The 19,375-nt window shown below is 53.9% G+C and overlaps 3 protein-coding genes across 8 annotated transcripts in view; all 3 read left to right on the top strand.

Moving 5' to 3' along the window:
- Positions 1-61: 61 nt before the first annotated feature.
- On the top strand, positions 62-2,708 carry CENPB (centromere protein B). Its single transcript, XM_040247871.1, has one exon. The coding sequence runs from the start codon at positions 87-89 to the stop codon at positions 1,881-1,883; it is 1,797 nt and encodes a 598-aa protein (XP_040103805.1). The 5' UTR covers positions 62-86; the 3' UTR covers positions 1,884-2,708.
- Positions 2,709-4,361: 1,653 nt separating this feature from the next.
- On the top strand, positions 4,362-8,919 carry SPEF1 (sperm flagellar 1). 2 transcript variants are annotated; one of them, XM_040247864.1, is made up of 7 exons: positions 4,362-5,577; positions 6,615-6,726; positions 7,134-7,290; positions 7,469-7,508; positions 7,656-7,716; positions 7,928-8,051; positions 8,150-8,919. In XM_040247864.1, exons 1-7 carry the CDS (start codon positions 5,469-5,471, stop codon positions 8,255-8,257), a joined length of 711 nt encoding a protein of 236 aa, XP_040103798.1. In that variant the 5' UTR covers positions 4,362-5,468; the 3' UTR covers positions 8,258-8,919. The 2 variants fall into 2 exon arrangements, with proteins under 2 accessions (XP_040103798.1, XP_040103797.1); XM_040247863.1 differs by having other exon boundaries at positions 4,362-5,595.
- A 3,405-nt stretch (positions 8,920-12,324) lies between these two features.
- CUNH20orf27 (chromosome unknown C20orf27 homolog) overlaps positions 12,325-19,375 on the top strand; it is a 16,547-nt gene continuing 9,496 nt past the window's right edge. Inside the window, exon 1 of one of the 5 annotated variants that reach the window (XM_040247869.1) lies at positions 12,325-13,241. The gene's annotated coding sequence lies outside the window, so the exon portion shown is untranslated. Of the gene's footprint in view, positions 13,242-13,590; positions 13,742-13,990; positions 14,189-17,845; positions 17,863-19,375 lie in introns of those variants that run through there. The other 4 variants (XM_040247866.1, XM_040247867.1, XM_040247868.1 and 1 more) reach the window with 4 other exon arrangements.

The raw sequence follows: 19,375 nt of genomic DNA, 5'->3' as shown, positions 1-19,375 counted from the left end.
GCCAGGTGCCCCCCGCCGCGGGCCCGGGCCCCCCGCCCCGGGGTGGCGGCGGTGGCGCCGGGCCCCGGGGCGGGGGGCGCGCCGGGATGGGCCCCAAGCGGCGGCAGCTGACGTTCCGGGAGAAGTCGCGGATCATCCAGGAGGTGGAGGAGAACCCGGACCTGCGCAAGGGCGAGATCGCGCGGCGCTTCAACATCCCACCGTCCACGTTGAGCACCATCCTGAAGAACAAGCGCGCCATCCTGGCGTCGGAGCGCAAGTACGGTGTAGCCTCCACCTGTCGCAAGACCAACAAACTGTCCCCTTACGACAAGCTCGAGGGGCTGCTCATCGCCTGGTTCCAGCAAATCCGCGCCGCTGGCCTGCCGGTCAAGGGCATCATCCTCAAGGAGAAGGCGCTGCGTATAGCCGAGGAGCTGGGCATGGACGATTTCACTGCCTCCAACGGCTGGCTGGACCGCTTCCGCCGGCGCCACGGGGTAGTGTCCTGCAGCGGGGTGGCCCGTGCCAGGTCGCGCAGCACTGCCCCCCGGACCCCAGCGGCGCCCGCCAGCCCTCCCGCAGTGCCCTCGGAGGGCAGCGGTGGGGGTACCACAGGCTGGCGCGCTCGGGAGGAGCAGCCACCGTCGGTGGCCGAGGGCTACGCTTCCCAGGACGTGTTCAGCGCCACTGAGACCAGTCTGTGGTACGACTTCCTGCCCGACCAAGCGGCGGGGCTGTGTGGCAGTGATGGACGGGCACGCAGGGCCACCCAGCGCCTGAGTGTCCTGCTGTGTGCCAACGCCGATGGTAGTGAGAAGCTGCCCCCACTTGTGGCTGGCAAGTCGGCCAAACCCCGTGCAGGCCAAGCTGGCCTGCCCTGTGACTATACCGCCAACTCTAAGGGTGGTGTCACCACCCAGGCTCTGGCCAAGTACCTGAAGGCCCTGGACACCCGCATGGCTGCAGAATCTCGCCGAGTCCTGCTGCTGGCTGGCCGCCTGGCTGCCCAGTCCCTGGATACCTCGGGCCTGCGGCATGTGCAGCTGGCCTTCTTCCCACCAGGCACCGTGCAGCCGCTGGAGCGTGGAGTGGTCCAACAGGTGAAGGGCCACTACCGCCAGGCTATGCTGCTCAAGGCCATGGCAGCGCTAGAGGGCCAGGATCGCTCAGGCCTGCAGCTGGGCCTCATGGAGGCCCTGCACTTCGTGGCTGCGGCTTGGCAGGCTGTGGAACCTTCGGACATAGCTGCCTGCTTTCGTGAGGCTGGCTTTGGGGGTGGCCCTAATGCTACCATCACTACTGCCCTCAAGAGTGAGGGAGAGGAAGAGGAGGAGGAGGAAGAAGAGGAAGAGGAGGGTGAAGGGGAGGAGGAGGAGGAGGAAGATGGTGAGGAGGAGGAGGAGGAAGCGGGGGAAGGAGAGGAGCTCGGGGAGGAAGAGGAGGTAGAAGAGGAGGGTGATGTTGATGACAGTGAGGAAGAGGAAGAGGAGGAGGAGGAAGAGAGCTCCTCTGAGGGCTTGGAGGCTGAGGACTGGGCCCAGGGTGTAGTGGAGGCTGGTGGCAGCTTCGGAGGTTACGGTGCCCAGGAGGAGGCCCAGTGCCCCACCCTCCATTTCCTGGAAGGTGAGGAGGACTCTGAGTCAGACAGTGAGGAAGAAGAGGAAGATGATGATGAGGATGAAGATGATGAAGACGATGAGGAGGATGATGATGAGGTGCCTGTACCCAGCTTCGGGGAAGCCATGGCTTACTTTGCTATGGTCAAGAGGTACCTCACCTCCTTCCCCATTGATGACCGTGTGCAAAGCCACATCCTCCACTTGGAACATGATCTGGTTCACGTGACCAGAAAGAACCATGCCAGGCAGGCAGGAGTTAGGGGTCTTGGACATCAAAGCTGAACCACTGAGCTTAGCCATGCCCCCCGACCTGGATGTGGCAGCACCAGGGCAGAGGACTCTCTGGGCAGCTGCTGTGGATGGAGCCAGAGTGGGGAACCCCACATCCTTTAGTGATATTCCCCTGGCCCTGTGACAGGCCCAGTCACCTCTGTAGGGCCTGGGGCTGGCATCAGCCTCACTGCCTGCTTTTTGCCTCTTTTTCAGAATCCTCTTTCCTCCCCAGTTGCCCCTGGGCATGGGGGACTAGGTGGGGAGGATGGGGAGCTGTCCGGTGCTACCACACCGTGCCATCAGTGGACTAGGCCACAGTAGCAGCCAGGGATGGACCCTGGAAGCTCCTGGCCAGAGAGTGCCTCTCCCCTCTGCCATCCACACCAGGTCTTTGGTGGTGGGGGGGACCCCAAAGCCATTCTGGGAAGGGCTCCAGAGAAAAGTCCAGCCTAGGACCCCACAAGGCTGGCAGCCCCACATCCCTGTCCCCAGGCCACCTTGAGAAGCACAGTCTAACCACGGGCTCCTAGGCCTGCCTCAGCCTGCTTCCCCACTTCCCAACCCCTTCCTCTGGCCCAGTCCATGTTACTTTGGCCCTTGATTTTCTTTCAGATTGGAGGTTCTCAAGAGGCCCTCCAGAGGAGTGATAGTGGGCACTTCCCTTGGGGGCAGCTGCAGGCCCCATGCCTCTCCTCTCTCTCTAGCAGGGCCCTATCCTGGGCAGGGGGCCTGGGGCTGGGCCCAGAGTCCAGCCATCCAGCTGCTCCTTTCCCAGTCTGAGTTCAATAAATCTGTCTGCCCCCCTTTTGTGGGAGTGGACGTTTTAACAGCCAAGGGTGCATCCTTCATGGTCTGGGCTTGCGTCTGTCTTGGGGACACTTCGTTTCCCTGTTCCGTTTGATCCTTGCTCTGGTGGGACAAATGCTGAGAGAGTGGCTACAGCCCAGGCCCTGACCAGGGTGAGGGGCAACATCTGTATTTAAACGTTGCCTAATCTGCCTGCCTCCTTACGTGCAGGAGGCTTAGAGTCGGGCTCGATCCCTGGGTCGAGAGGATCCCCTGGAGGAGGCAGTGGCACCCCACTCCAGTATTCTTGCCAGGAGAATCCCATGGACAGAGGAGCCTGTCGTGCCACAGTCCATAGGGTCGCAAAGAGGCGGACATGACTGAGTGTCTGAGCACAGGCTTGGGGGCAGGAGGGGTCTTCAGTGCACCAATGCCTGGGGGTGGGTTTGAGGAAGCTGGGCCTTGCAGTACGTAGAAGCTTTGGGTCAGTTGGCTAGGATAGAAGGGAGGGAGCCAACAGTCCCTGGAGGGCCAAATTAAGCTAGATGCCTGGGAACTAGGCTTATCAAGGCCCATTAAAGAAGATCCTTGCAGGAGAGGGGCAGGAGGGCAGAAACAAAAGAATGTTGGGGGCAGCTCCTGTGGTCCAGGTTGGAGTTGCAGGGGTGTCCCTTGTATGGTGCCTTTAGAGGGGAGTCCTCTACACCTTTCAGTGTTTGGCATCTCCATTCCTGGAGGCTATCCTTGGGAACAGTGGCAGGGTAGAGGTGAAATTGCTGGGGACACTGCACCCTGAAGAGGTTGAGGATGTCAACAACTTCCTGTGTGGTACCCTCTAGAGGGCCCCCATCCACAGGGGAGACAGCCTGCTCTGCTGATCCTACCTGCCTTTTCTCTTCTCACCCCTCCCAGGCCCTTCCTCACTGAGGCCTTTAGGCCGCAGTGGTTCCAGTGAGGGGAGGGCCTGAGCTTGAGCAGGCTGGCAGCTCTGGGCCCCAAACCGGTTTTCCCACCTTGCCTAAGGCTGGCACATCACCCCTCTGTTTCCCTGCCCCCACCTCGTTGCAGTTCCTCCTCTCTCCACCCTGGAATGTGGGGGGCGGGGGCACTTATCCACATCATCTTTTTAAACTGGAAGGTGGAGGGGGTGTTCCACACTTTCCCTTCCACACCTCTGGCACTCAGGGATTCCTTCCAGGCCTTGAAGGCTTCAGAACTAATTGAGAGCAAAAAGCACCTGGGATTCTCAGCCCACCTTGGCCCATGTCTAGTCCCCATCTGAGGTCTGGAGGATGAGACAAAGAAGCCCAGTCTACCCCCTCGCCTGCTCTGGAGTAAATGGGTGGGAGCAGTAGCCTTCTCCCTAGGTGCCACTGGCCAATCCAAGTCCCTGACCTCAAATACCAACAAGGCAAATGCCTGCATTTGTCTGCTGCCAACAAGAATGACTCTTGCTGGAACTGAGATCATGTCTTTAATGATAACACCAATCAACATGAATAGGGCTCTTCCTGTGTGCCAGGCTCTGTGCTAAACACTTTAAATGCTCACAAAGCTCACTTCCCTGGTAGTCCAGTGGCTAAGAGCAGGTCTCTGGTCAGGGAACTAGATCCTACAGGCTGCAACTAAGTTTCATGCTGCAACTAAAGATCCTGCTTGCCTCAACGAAGATAGAAGATCCCCCATGCTGCAACTAAGACCTGACGCGTCCAAATAAATAAAATATTCTTTAAAAAAGAAACCTGTATGAGGTAGGTAAAACCATGAGAAAATATGTACAGAAAAGTGCCCAAAGCCAAATCACTAGTCTGTGGCAGAAGCAAGCTCTCTTCCCCAGGCTGATTTAAGTGTCCCTTCACTAAGACATTCCTAGCCCTGTTTTCCTAAAGGAACTGGTTACTGACTCAGTTTCTAACTTGTAGAAGAATAGCTCTTGGAGATGAACGGTGTAGAAGTGTCTACAGGAGCTGAAGCTCCCATTCTTATAACTAACTCCTGTTCCGCCCGTCCCCAAATACAGATTTGTAAATATCCTTCCCATTCTCCCTATTACTCCTTTGGGACAAATAGATGAGAACTATATCCATTTGATGATGAAAGAAATAGGGTTAAGGGTTTAAATGACCTGCAAAGACACTGATCTTGAGGTCTGGTTCTCTCCCTGGGAATCTGGGTTACATGTTAAATGCCCCACCAGGACACTACTGGGGGTGGGGGGTGTAAGGGACATTGGTATGGAGATGGCCCTATGAGGACAGAGCTTTAAGGAGGGACCTGGCAAGGACTGTCACACAGCATTCCACAGTCCAGATGTGAACCAGCTGGTGACTAACAATGGATCCCCAGATAAAGCTGACAAAAACACTGGGCTGCTGCCTTCACTTGGGACTGATTGCTAAAGGACCCTGAAGGGGATCGTTGTTCTGAAGACACTGATGCAGGGATTCTGGAGGCCTGGTTGTCTTCGGCAGTTCCCAGAGTGGGCCAGTGTCTGGTCAGCATTTGGCAGAAGTGGTTTCTTGGGAGGCGGGGAAGAGAAACCGCCTTTTCAAAGTGAAGCCTGAAAGGAGGTAGCGGGAGGGGGGGAAACTACAACTCCCAGAAGTCCCTGCTCCCCGGCGAGTCAGTTTTGGTTGCCATGGTTTCAGAAAACAATATGGCCGCTCCCAGCTGGGACGTGAGTCTGGGTTAGAGACGCAGCGGCGGATCTGGGTCGCAGCAGTGGCGAGAGAAGAGGGTCTTGAGGGCTCGTGAGGTTGGCCCTGGACGCTATACAGCTGGAACGGCTTGACCTTTCCGAGGGCGCCAATGGCGGGCAGCGTGGATGAGGAAGCACTGCACCAACTGTATCTGTGGGTAGACAACATCCCTCTATCCCGGCCCAAGCGAAATCTGTCCCGGGACTTCAGTGATGGAGGTGTGTGCTCCAACGTGTGTGAGTGTGTCCGCACGCACGCCTGGGTATGTCCTGCATGTCTTTGTGTGTCAACGCCTTCTGTCCTGTATGTACGTGTGTACAGGGTCTATGTGAATACATGTCTCTTGGTGCTTGTGTGCTTGTGGCAGAGGGGTTAGATGTGGGTTAGTGAGAGGGGTGTCCAACTATCTCCTGAGATTTCAATTGCAGAAGTGTGCATCTGTGGGAATGTGAACATGTGTGTGTCCATATTTATGTATACATGTTCTATCCTTTATGTGTGTGGGCTGTGTTGTGTCTGTGTATGTGTCTGTGACTCCTTCCCTGGACTTTAATGACTAAGATGTGTATTTGTGCATCTGTGTGTGTGTGCGCGCATGCTTATTCCTGAATTTTATATGTCTTGTGGGAGTCTGAGCATGTGTTTGTTCATATGCAAGTTGATATGTTCTGTCCTATATGTAAGAATGGGGGTGTTGTGTGCATATGTTTCTTTGTGATTGTTTAGGTGTTTGTGTGTTGAAGACCCTCTCCTGGGATTTTAATGACAGAAGTATGCATTTCTCTGTGTGTCTATTGATGCATATGTGACACTTTGTGTTTCCATGTATACGTGTGTTGGTAACTGTCTCTTGGGACTCTGGTGATGGCCCTATGTGTCTGTGTGTCTCTACATCTCTGTATCATTGTGTGTGTGTGTGTAATTAAGTCAATTCCTAGGATGAGGCCCCAGGCTCCTGAGGGTTTTCTTGGAGACTCATTCTCTAATAGGGGACTAGAGACCTTAGTTTTCAGATGCCCTGAGTTAATGGCAAAGAGATGAAGCTCCTCTGGAGAATTTGTCTCTGGCTGATCACTGTTCTTGGTCTGTTACCTCCCCTCCATATATCCTTCCCCTTTCCACATTTCTACCTCTTCTCTTGGCCCTATCACTCTGCCACCCCTGATTCTCCCACACTACCCATTTCTTCTCCCTCTTCCTTCTTCCTTACCCATCTCTACACCTTCCATGTCTGCTCCCACCTCCTCTCCCTCAGTCCTGGTAGCAGAGGTCATCAAGTTTTACTTCCCCAAGATGGTGGAGATGCACAATTATGTCCCTGCCAACTCTCTCCAGCAGAAACTGAGCAACTGGAGTCACCTGAACAGGTAACAGAATACTTGGGCACACTAGTGGGATCTCTAGCCCCTAGCCTAGGATCCGAGGAAGGGTTGCCCAGCCCTTCTACCTCCTATGGTCTCCACAGTCCAGGCTGGTGGCTGGAGTGGGGAGGACAATGCAGACAGAATCTCTATGGTCTCCACAGTCCAGGCTGGTGGCTGGAGTGGGGAGGACAATGCAGACAGAATCTATCTGGTAACAATATCAAGGGACTCTTCTTTGGGGGAGGTGACAAGGATCCTTGAGACATACATGTTCTGGGCTCAGGTTGGGTGCCCTTCCATTCCCCCAGGGCTGTGCACTGAAGGGCTACCACTGCAGCATCTCCTTCCTTCCCCCCACCCCTCACTCATCCACCCAGGAATCAGTCCACCATCCCTGTGTCTACCCCCAGGAAGGTGCTGAACAAACTGAACTTTTCTGTACCAGAGGACGTGATGCGCAAGATAGCACAGTGTGCCCCAGGTGTGGTGGAGCTGGTGCTCATTCCACTGAGGCAGCGCCTGGAGGAGCGTCAGAGACGTAGGAAGCAGGGCATCGGCTCCTTACAGGTGCCTCCTTACTCCAGCTTCTTGCACTGTTCTAGGGGAGTTTCCCAGGCAGCAGAAAGCTCTGCCTCAGTGACAAGTGTGGGAGAAGGGTGCCTGGCTAAAGGGAGCCCACAGCGGGAGGGATGTCCTTGGGAGTGGGCAGCTCAAGTTCACTGCAGACTCTGGGTGGTTCTTACAGGAGCTGGCTCCCCAGGATGGCACTGACTACATAGATGTGGGTAAGGTAGCTTTTACTTGCCTTCCCTTCCAGGAAGAGCTTTTCTCCTGTCCTTCCTTCCTATGGGGGAAGGGGTGGGACTATAGGGAGGGGCAAGACAGGAAAATAGGACTCCTTCAGGGTTATTCCTATACTTGTCTTGTCTCAGGTTTGTCCCAGAAGGCCCGAGGGGAAGGTGTCCCAGACCCCCAGGGACGGGGGCAACTCAGGTAAGGAAGCTGGGAGCTCCTGACCTTACCAAGCCTGATATTCTCTCTACCTGGGAGGGGAGGGTGAGGGTTGCATCCGGAAAGGTAGGGAAGTCAGGGATGAAGGGATTTCAGGGACAGTGGGAGGGAGGAAAGGCTTGGTTGAGGGACACTGAAAGGGTGATGGTGGGGTCTGAGATCCAAGCCTCAGCTAAGCTGCCTCTCACCCCAGGGAGGGCCGACTGCCTGTGCCCCGGCCTCTAGGGGACAGCCAGGCGCTGCAGAGCGACCCGAGCTTCGTCCTCCAGATCGCTGAAAAGGAGCAGGAGCTGTTGGCCTCGCAGGAGACCGTGCAGGTGAAGGCGCACTGGGAGGGAGCCAGGGAATTGAGGCCTGGGAAGATGGGCAGGGGGCAGCAGGCCACTGGACTTGACTTCTGTGTGGCTTGGCCTAGGTCCTGCAGATGAAGGTGAGACGCTTGGAGCACTTGCTCCAGCTTAAGAACGTGCGCATAGAAGACCTCTCCCGGAGGCTCCAGCAGGCAGAGCGTAAGCAGCGGTGAGCCTGAGAGATGCCCCCTTATCTGCCAGAGCCCAGATGTCGCAACTGACGCACCCACCTTGAAGGGCAGATGAATGGGCGGGCGGAGCCAGCTGCTCCAGTGAGCCTCCTGGGACACAAGCGCCCCCTTGGGGTGTGAGTGAGCTTGGGGGGGCAGTGGGACAGGAACCCTCCAAGCGGAGCCCAGGAACTGAGCCACTCCTTCCACTCCATCTGGGTCAGGAGAATGGACCACTTTCCAGAACCCAGAAGCCACATGCAGAGACCTGGCGTGCACCCCAAATCAGTGCTTGACACCAGGGACTCTGCCTTGGTGCTCCCAGTGCTGGGCCCTAGGGGGTGGTCCTCCAGCTTGGTCCACACCCCTAGAATCGGGTCCCCACCCAGCTCTGGTGACAGCAGTGTCTCCATCCAGGCTAGTTCTCTGTACCATGGGTCAAAGGGGAGGCTGTCCAAGACAGCTGAGGGGCTTCCTTGCCCTTCCTGGGCACTCACCTGGGACCCAGCTGAAGGCTGGAGAACACAGCAGCTGAAGAGGAAGCGGTGAGGTGTGAGCTCAGCCATAGACTGTGCCTTCCAGTTGCCCTCCCCTCCCACAGCATATGTTGAGAATGTTTGGGGGATGTGGAGCTGAGTTGTTCCCATTAAAGTTATGGTGTCCTTCCTGTGCCTGCTTTCTCTTCTCTGAGGGAAGTGAGTTCCTGTCCCCCTTGTGTTATCCCCACCCCTTAAGTGAAAGAGCCTGTGGGCCCAGGCTGGGTCTCAACTCGGGGAGCTGGACCTTGCAGTGGCCACTTCTTCGTAGGAGGTTGGTTTTGTGCACTAGGACTGCCTGACTTCTAACTCTTAGAAGTCTAACTCTTAACTAAGTCAGGCCTTAGACTGACCCCCAGACTTACTCTTGTCTTCCAACATTGCCCAAACCCAAGCACAAATCCAGGCTTCAGATTCTTCCCAAATGTAGCCACAGTCACCCTCAACCTTGCTTATGGGCTCACCCCTAAATGTGTATGACTTCTGACCCTGCCCACAGACTGACCCCAAGTTCTGTGGACCAAGACCAAGCTTGACTCCCAACCCTGACCAAGATACCATGGCCTTGGTGTGACCTTAACTTTGATCATTACACTGCCAGTAACATTGAACATTTGAATATCCTGAGACCCCACAATTCTATTCCTAGGCATATATTCAGCATCACTTCAGTTCAGTTGCTCAGTCGTGTCCGACTCTTTGTGACCCCATGGACTGTAGCACACCAGGCCTCCCTGTCCATCCATAACTCCTGGAGCTTGCTCAAACTCATGTCCATCAAGTCGGTGATGCCATCCAACCTCTCATCCTCTGTCATCCCCTTCTCCTCCTGCCTTCAATCTTTCCCAGCATCAGGGTCTTTTCCAAAGAGTCAGTTCTTCACACCAGGTAGCCAAAGTATTGGAGCTTCAGCTTCAGCACCAGTCCTCCCAATGAATATTCAGGGTTGATTTCCTTTAGGATTGACTGGTTTGATCTCCTTGCAGCCCAAGGGACTCTCAAGAGTCTTCTCCAACATATTCAGCATATCCAGGGAAAACTTAAGTTCCTGTGTTTTGTGACACGTGTACTGCGATGTTCATATCAACACTCCTTGTAATAGCAGAACTGAAAAGAACTCCTATTAATTCTCCATTACAAACTTAGTGACTTGAACAGCACACATTTATTACCTCATATTTTCTGTGAGTGAAGAGTCCAGGCATGGCTTAGTTGGAGCCTCTGGTTCAGGGTTTCTCACAAGGCTGCGGTCAAAGTGTTGGCCAGAGCTACGGTCTCGTCTGAAAACTGGGGAAAGATTGACTTCTGAGTTCAGTTGGTTGTCGACCGTTAAGTTCTTTGTGGGCTGACAGACTGAGGATTTGTTTTTTGCTGGCTATGGACTGGTGGCTGCCCTCATTTCCTTGCCACGTGACCATCTCCAGTATGATAGCTTACTTCATCAAAGCCAGCAAGGGAGTTAACAGAGTCTGTTAGCAAGATGGGAGTTATAATCTTATCTAATGTGATCGCAGAAGTGACATCCATCACATTTGTGGTAGTCCATTTATTAAAAGCCATTTGACTGACTTCCCTGGTGGTCCAGTGGTTAAGAATCCACCTTGCAATGCAGGGGACTCAGGTTCAATCCCTGGTCAGGGAAGGAGCCCACAGGCTGCGGAGCAACTAAGCCTGGGTGCCACAACTAGAGAGCCCGTACTCTGCAACAAAGATCCTATGGGCTGCCGCTAAGATCCAAGGCAGCAAAATAAATAATTCATTAAGTCCAGGCCACTTTCAAGGGGAGAGTTACACATAGGTGTGAAAATCAAGAGGCAGGGATAACTGGGAGCTATTTAGAAGCTCGTGACCATGAAGATGAAGAAACAATGAAAGGATAAAGTCGAGAATAGTGTTATTTCTGAGAGAAAGCAGAAGACTTATTCTATTGTTGATGGACAACTGGGTGGTTTCCAGTTGGGGGCTATTACAAATGATGCACAAAGATTTGTATACATGTCTTTTGGTGTGTAATTAAGAGTGGAATTGGTGGGTCACAGGGTTGGCATTTATCACCTCTATTAGATACTGCCAAGCAGTTTTCCAATGAGGTTATAATTGTTTAATTTTTATTAAAAAGAATGAAGTCCAAGGAATTCCCTGGCAGCCCAGTGGTTAGGATTCCAGGTTTTCACTGACAAGAGTGCAGCTTCAGCCCCTGCTTGGGGGAACCAAGATCCCACAAGCTGGGCTGTACAGCCAAAATAAGAAGAAAAAGAAAAAAGAAATAATGGAGTCCAGAAAACCATGTGTTTGAAGCTGGAGTGGATGCTTTACATATGCTCAATCTGTTCTCCTAACCTGGAGTTGCTCATAAATCCTCCCTTGCTGGCTCACCCTATTCTTGGTACAGAAGCTGTTGGACTTTGAGGGGGGCCAGTTGGGTACCTTCTACCCTGACTTCCTCCTGGCATGAAGAGTCTCATTTCCTCCTGGAGGCTTTCTGGAACCATCTGCACTTGCACTGTGGTTTTGGGGCCTTCCCTGGGAGCGTGTAATATCCTCAGATATGGAAAGCTCTGTATTGCAGGTCCTCCCAACTGGCCAGTTAGCCAGACTGCCCAGTGCCTGGGAATGTGAGGAATGTTTGGCAGGGACAGAAGATCACAGTTCTTTTTGTCTTATCTCCCACCCTAAACTGTAAGTGCCTTTAATTCCAGAGCCTTGCACAGTAACTTGCTAGTCACATACACTTAGTAAATAGTTGTTGAAAGGAGGTGACAATTAAAAGTCTCAAGAGAAAGAAAAGAAAAGAAATAATACAGTTAGTTGTTAGTCTGTATGTCTGAAAGAGTCCATACCAGGGACAATTTTCAGAAGTTGACTAGAAAAATATAAAACAGGAAGGCCTTAACCTGGTCTTGAAGGGAGGGTAGTTTTGCCTATGAGAGGAGGGAAGGTAGTATAAGGAGGGGATCATAAATTCAGATGTCTACATAGACCCAGAGGTAAAATAAATGTCAGAAAATAGGGACTGGTGAGGACTATGGTAAATCGAGGTGTCAGCCTTTGGTGCCAGGCTAGAATTGAATCCATGTTGTTCAGTCAATAAGAGGAAGAGGAAGCAGAGGAGGAAGAATTAGACTTTTTTTCGAGTTTAGTTTTTTCTTAATTAATGTATGGCTCCCCTGGGTCTTCCCTGCTGTGTGTAGGCTTTTAGTTGCCCTGAGCAGGGGCTTCTAGTGGTGCAAGGGTTTCTCACTGCAGTGGCTTCTGTTGTTGCGGAGCAGCACAGGTTCTAGGTGTGGGGGCTTCAGTAGTTGCAGCACCCAGGCTCAGTAGCTGTGGCCCAGGCTCAGGTGCCTTGAGGCATGTGGAATCTTCCCAGACCAGGAATCGAACTGTGTCCCCTGCATTGGCAGGTGGGTTCTTAACCACTGGACCAGCGAAGTCTGAATTAGAATTTTTTAAAGCCCATATGGACTAAACAAAATACATCTATAGCTTACTCTGGGCACATTGTCTGCCACCTTGAAGAACAGACACAGGACTGCAACTGAAGGGGGGACGAGTGGGGCACATGGGCTGGTGGGGTTGGGTAAAGAGGAAGCATCTGGCAAGAGTAGATGGGCCGAGACCAGAATGTGGAAATCTCCCGATGGCCGGTCATCTCAAACACCAGTGTTCACGTTTCACCCAAAATGATGCTGAGAAGTTTGAGGTTTGTCTGAACACTCCCAGAGCACAGAGCGCTTTGAAGCAGGGTAGGATTCATTGGAAATGATAGCTCAGGAAGATCTGTCAACAATGTGTTAACCAGGGACCAGAAGATAGGTTAGGGGTCACAGGGATCCAGCAGAGGGTAGGAGCCTTGGAGGTTCCCCAGAGGCAGTGACCGCGGTCTTTCTGAAAAGAAGCTGGCCTTCAGCCGCCCATACCATCTCTCTCCTAGTTATGTTGTTAGAAGGGTTCAATCCCCTCGGGTACTTTAGGGACCCTGTTCCAGCCAGCGAAATGGGGAGGGGGGTGTTGTTTGTTCAAGGACCTGTAGGCGGAGCAGTGGCTAGAACCCTTAAAGATCCGAGGGCTACGTTTTTGCTCCGAAGGCTCTGTGCAGGTGCGCACCCTGGGACGCAGAGCTAGGCGCATCCCTTCTGACATTGCGACTGCCTCCATAGAGACAGCAGAGGCTGTGGTCCCCGCAGTCGCCTGCAGAGGTTCTCCCAACCCCCACCCCGTGAGGCCTTCTTTGTTCTGATGCATTTCAGGGCCAGCCGGGCGCCCAGGATGTGTCTCAGATCCTCAAGGGGGCATTTCCTCCGAGGCAGGGAGATGAGACGGAAGAGGAAGATGCCGAAACCAGAGATCGCAGAGCGAGAATGGAGGGTTCTTCCGCTCCAGGACAGGACCCAGCGATACCCGCATCAACGGCCAGGAGGGCTTGGAAGCGTAGGGGAAAAGGCAACCTTCAGGTGCCCCACCTAGCTCTGAGCCCCACCTCACGGCCGCTCCAGGGGGCAGGACCCGAGGGACGCCCCTTCCAGTTGGGCGGAGACGGAAAGTGCAAATCCCAACGCTGAGAGTGGACGCGCGTTCAGCCCATTCAAAGTTGCTTCTTCCTTCTCTGGCTTCTGAGCGATTCCGGTCTTTGGTTACGGCGAGCTCGAGGGCTAACCTCATCGCGAGAACTTCCCTGAGTCGTGGGCTCTTACAGCGCAGCCGCAGGGCCTCCTGACGCAGAGGCGCCATCACCCGTTGGCGGTTCTCTGGCGCCCGCTTATTGGTTCGAAGCGCCCTCGCCCCACCCCCCCGTCGACCAATGGGCGGGGAAGGGGCGTGCCCTGGCGGCGGGTGGCGGCGGCGCGGGGCTCTCTCATGTTCGGCGTTGAGCCCCGGCTGCTGCCGCGGTCTCCAGAGCTGCCGCCGCTGCGGTCGTCCCTGACCGTCGCGGCCTCAGGGTGCTTCCCGCACGGTGAGACTGCTCTTCCTTCTGCCACCTCCCAGTTTCATCCCGCTCACAGAGATCCCCTCCCAATCGAGCCACTGTTCTAGGTAGTCGGTGCCTGGGACCCCTCCGGCTGGAGCTAGAGGGCTCTGCTGTCGGGGCCGGGCCAAGGAGGGCTCCTTGGCACCCGAGCTGGGGAGGTATTAGGCCCCAGGGCCGCAGGTGATCGTTAGGTGGTAGAGTTGAAGTGTTTTCCGCGCGGGGCGCTGTCGAGGGCACGTGTGACACAGTGAGGGTGGGGGCCTAGGGTCAGCGCCGTCGGCAACTCCCAGCACCCCTCCCCCCCATTGTCATCACCTCGCTGGTGACCTTGGACGAGTAGTCTCGCTCTGACCTCGTGTGGCTCGGCACCTTCAGGGAGGAGGGCAGTGATGTTGGGGAGTATGGGCTCGCGAAACTACTGCGTCAGCAGAGGTGATGGTGGGACAGAGAGGATTATCTCTGAGGGACAGAGCCGCCGTCTCGCAGCCCGGGAGGGATGTGATTGGGGTGGGTGGGGTGGGGGCGGTGTCCAGACGCATTTGTCCCCTTAGAAGATGAGGATAGGATGGGGATGGAGGGTGGAGAGGATACAGATTCATATACCCAGGCCCCTGATGTCTCTGGGAGCTTGGCGATTACCACCCTATTGTCACAGAGCAGGAGGCCTTCGTTTAGGTTCTGGACCAGTGTTTCTTTTAGTGAGCAGGGATCCTGGTGGACTGAGAAGGGAGACATTCAGTTGCTTTTCCTCTTGAATCTTGGCTTTGGGAAGTGTGGGTAAGGCGTTTCTCTGCCCAGGGAGCTGAAGCAGGTCAGAGGCAGCTGTTACCCCCTGGACCTGGCCTTGCCTGGGTGGGGATTCAGTCTGGAGGCTAGAGGTGTCTGAGCACCCTCAGGCTAGAGGGATTGTGGGGAGGAGATGCTGGGGAGAGAAAGGCAGCATTTCTTGGGGGAGATAAGAGGATGTGAGATGGTGGGGGTCCTTTCCTCAGTTCAGCCCCGCTCCACCCATTTTTGAGAGAGAGAACACCCATACTTCACCCTTGCAACTGGCCTGCTAGAGAAGGAGGAAACGGAGTCACATCCAGACTAAGTTGCTGTAAAACTGCCACAACCACTCCTGACCTCCAGCCTTGCCTTTCCAGGCCTTGTTCTAGGTATGCAGGCCCTAGTGAGCTGGGGGTGCTCTCTTGTTGCAGAGCATAGGCTCTAGGCACATCGGCTTTAGTAGTTGTAGCACGAAGGCTCAGTAGTTGCTGCCTTCGGGCTCTATAGAGCATGGACTCAGTAGTTGTGCCTCACAGTTGCTCCTCAACAAGTGGGATCTTCCCTGACCAGGAATCAAACCTGTGTCTCCTGCATTGGCAGGCAGATTCTTTACCACTGAGCCACCAGGGAAGCCCCATGCTTGAGCTTTGAGGAACAGCTTCTGTGGGATTGGGTGCTTAAGCCAGGATTGAGCCCAGAGTTGGGGTGGGGAGGGTAGGAGATTGTACAGTTCCTGGCTCAGAAAATACTTGAACAGGTTGAGAATGGGAATTGAAGAATGAATGAGAAACAAGGGCCCAAGAAGCATGTCCCTAACCACAAAGCAGAGGACAAGCTGGGGCTGGTCCTGTGATGCCTGGACTTGGGGGCTGCAGAGAGGTGCTGTGAGCATGAAGCTGTGGGGTATAGGGCAAGAGGGTGGCAGGTCCTGGAGCTCTACTTTGCCATGGACAGACTGTCTTTGGCCCCCTCTCCAGCCTTGGGCACCAAGTATGGGACAGTTTGGAGTAGCAGCTAGCACCCTGTGTGCACAGTGGGAATCTAGGGGGCTGAGAACTCAGTTTCTGTGTAACTGTCTCTCTGCCTAGCTGCCATTTCCTTGTTTCTGTTCCTCATGCCAGAGGCACCAGTGGGCCTGGCTGAGCCCTACCCTGGGTAGGATAACCTTGAAGCAGCTTTTCTCTCTAAATCTGAGAGGGACCTGATTTAGGAGCTCTCTGTTTCCCAGAGAGAAGGTTCTAACAGTTTCCCTGAGAGAGTAACTGAGAGCTGAAGAAGATCCCCAAGGCCCTTATTCCAGCTTCTCAACCCTCCCCATCCCATGACTCTCCGTGGTACCACCTCTGACAGCTCATTTAAAGAGGGGGTGTCTTTTTCTTTTTTTGCTGGAATGAGGGGATTTCCCAGGATATATATTCTTCACATTTTCTTTATAAGTCCTTTTGTTTGAGGGAGGTGGACAGTGAGCTCCCAACAGTCTGCTCTCTGGCAATCCCTGGAGAACTTGCTGGCCTGGGAGTGGGGGAGGGGGAAGGCAGGATGATGAAAGGGAGAGAGAGGCCCCTCAACCCTTGAGCTGTTTTCTGAGAAGGCTAGAGCCTCTGGGGCCTGCCCTGAGGGCCATTCCTGACTGTTCAGGATTGGCTTGAAGTGCTTCTTTGATGCTGAAATTGCTGTTGCTTCAGAAAGCAGTCCTTTGGGGGATTTGTTCTACAAAGGTAGGGGCAGAGTGGCGAGTGCTGTCACAGAGCTTCAGGCACCAGCTGCACCAGACCCACTAAGGAAGAGGTCATTGCTTGTTTATTCCTGTGCTACAGGTGAGGAAACTGAGGCACTGAGGCATGAAGTAACTTTGCCATGCAGCCTGAATTTAAACCAGGTCTTTGGGGCTCTGGAGCCCATGCTCTTGACCATGGCTCTGCTGCCTCTTGGGGGCTGAGCTGCTTGGGCCACGATCAAGATTTGGCTGGCACAAGAGGAGGCCTGAGGCTTCAAGGGTGCCTGGTGTTTCTCTTTGGGAACAGCTGCTGCAGGAAGAGGCCTGATGCCCTCTTCTCCCGATTCTAATGAAGAATTGTGTGTAGCTCAGGGTCTGGCTCACAGGGGACAGCGACCAATGAGGCTTTCTGCTGGGAAAGGAGCTTTTCCAGCCTTCTCTGGGCCTTCTCATTCTCTGTTCTCAGCGCTCAAGGGTTACAAGGCAATGCCTGAGTGCTTGCTCTATACTGGGCTCTGGGCAGTGCAAGAGACACAGGTCCTGCCCTCAGTGACCTTCCATTTCAAGGTTGGTGGTGGCAGTGGGGAGGTAACAGCTGATTGTGGCCAGGCTAGAAGATGCCCTGTGGGATGCACCACTCTGAGATGGGGGAAGGGGAATGCCTTCCAGCGCAGGGGTTGCTAAGAGAGCAGGGTGGCGAGCTCTTCTTCTGAGAGCCTCTGGGCCCTGATGTGCTACATATGCCTAAAGGGCCCACTGAGGCCCATTCTTGGGCTCTGTTTAGTTTGGTCATTCATTCATTTAACGAATATAAACCTAACACAGCTGCTCCCTGCCAGATGCTGGGCTGGGTGCTGGGGATACAGGGTTTGGCAAAAGCACAGTCACTGCTCTTGTAAGGTGGGAGACAGAAATATTAAATGATCCCAGAAGTGAGAAAGGGAATTCTTTTTGAAGATTTTCAGGCCTATCCTGGAATGGGAGGGGGTGAGAATGGGTTGTGCTGCCTTGAAAAGGGTCCCCATGCTGAGATGTGGATGGGAGAACAGAATTATTCCAGGCAGATGGCCTGGGTGAAGGCAGGCAGGCAGGCAGCAGGCAGCGGACAGGGGAAGAAGACAGGTAGTGGACCCTGCATATAAAAGCCCTAGGAGCCTTTGCTCACCAGCCGCTGTTTCCTCCAGGCTTCCCAGGGAGTGTCCTGGGAAGGACTGCTGTTTCCTACTCCAGGGATCTTCCCAACCCAGGGATCGAACCCGCATCTCCTGAGTCTCCTGCATTGGCAGGTGGATTCTTTACCACCGCGCCACCTGAGAAGCCACAAAGTTATGATTGTTGTTGTGTAGTCGCTAAGTCACGTCCGACTCTTGTATGACCCCATGGACTGTAGCCCACCAGTTCCTCTGTCCATGGGCTTTCCCAGGCAGGAATACTCAAAGGAGTTGCCATTTCCTTCTCCAGAGGATCTTCCTGATCCAGGGATTGAACCCACATCTCCCGTGTCTCCTGCACTGCAGGCGGATTCTCTACCGCTGAGCCACCTGGGAAGCCCAGGAAATGGGGGGAGCTTGTCATTTTTCCTCTGGCTATAGAGATGTGGCTGGAGCAGCCTCTGTGCAAGGTAGGGGGAAGGCCTGGTCCCCTTGCTCTTGGCTGTGTTTCATAGGCTCTGAGTCCACAGCTTCAGGGGGTGGCTGGAGAGGGTAGGTAGGGCAGGCTTCTCTCCAAGGGCCAGACTTTCTGGAGACAGCCTTAGGAGCTGCCCTTCTGGGACTGACCCAGAGTGCTGGCCTGGGGCTGTTCCTGCATTCCTGAGACTCTAGCTTTGACCTTCCCTGTACCTCCTGAGGCTTCCAATGGGGGTGCTCCTCATACCCAAGCTGTTAGCCCTGCCTTTGAGGTGGGGCTTGAGCCTTGGTGGGCTTTTGCATTGGGAAATGGGGAGGGAGGTAAGGCCTGCTGCCAGGGTAGCTCAGAACCTGAGGGGCCTTGAGGTCATGCCCTCCACAGGCCCAGTGCCAACTCTGAGGCCACTCAATGGTTTTTCCTCATTCCCTGGACCAGCACAGGTCATTCATGCATCACTCATCTCTACTTTAGTGTCTATCTCTGACAGATAAGGACACGTGCATGCATGGGCGCTCAGTCTGTTGTGTCCAACTCTTTGTGACCCGTGGACTGTAGCCCGCCAGGCTCCTCTGTCCATGGCATTCTCCAGGCAAGAACACTGGAGTGGGCTCCCTTTTCCTCCTCCAGGGGAAATAAGGACATACTTCTCTACATAATCGAATTCCATTATCTCACCTAGCTGATCAACTCTTATTTCTTAATGTTGTCTAAGATCCAGTCCTGTTTATTAACATTTCCCAATTATCTCCCACGACTGAGCGACTGAACTGAACTGAGAAATGCCCTTCTACATATATTTTTCTTTTTGAAACTGATGTGGTGGGAAAAACCAGGTCAGTTGTCCCATTGAGTATCCTGCCTTCTTAGTCTCTTTGTGTATTAATTTAGCAGAGCATTTGGCAAACTTTTACTGTGAAGGGCAAGATAGTAAATATTTCAGACTTTGCAGGCTATGTGGCCTCTGTGGCAACTACTCAGAGTAGTTTTAATGTGTGTGCTCAGTCATGTCCGACTCTTTGCAGCCCTGTGGACTGTAGCCTGCCAGACTCCTCTGTCCATGGAGTTTTTTTCCAAGTAAAAATACTGGAGTTGGTTGCCATTTTCTCCTCCAGGAGATCTTCCTGAACCAGGGATTGCTTTAGTGCAAAAGCAATTTTAGGTGGCAGTCCAGTGGTTAGGACTTTCACTGCCAGGCTTTAATCCCTGGGTCAGGGAATTAAGATCGTGTAAGCCGTGAGGGCACAGCAAAACAAAGAAACAAATAAAAGCAGTTTTAGACAACATGTAAACAAATGAGCACTTGGTTGTGTGCCAGTAAAACTTTACAAAAAAAACCAGCAAACAGTGGCAGCCCGACAGTTGGCCCATCTCCTATCTAAAGCAACTTCCTTCTTTTATTAAAATTAGGTCACTTGTCTTGCAGAATATCTGGCCTTCTGGGTTTGTCTCCTTGCTTTTCTGCGGAGTCATTTAATCGGTTCTGCTTGCAGGCTAGACATTTGGGG

Source organism: Oryx dammah, unplaced genomic scaffold, assembly GCF_014754425.2.
Source record: "Oryx dammah isolate SB20612 unplaced genomic scaffold, SCBI_Odam_1.1 HiC_scaffold_10, whole genome shotgun sequence".
NCBI lineage: Eukaryota > Metazoa > Chordata > Mammalia > Artiodactyla > Bovidae > Oryx > Oryx dammah.
The sequence above is the reverse complement of the archived record's forward strand: the minus strand, read 5'-3'. Positions and strand labels throughout refer to the sequence as shown.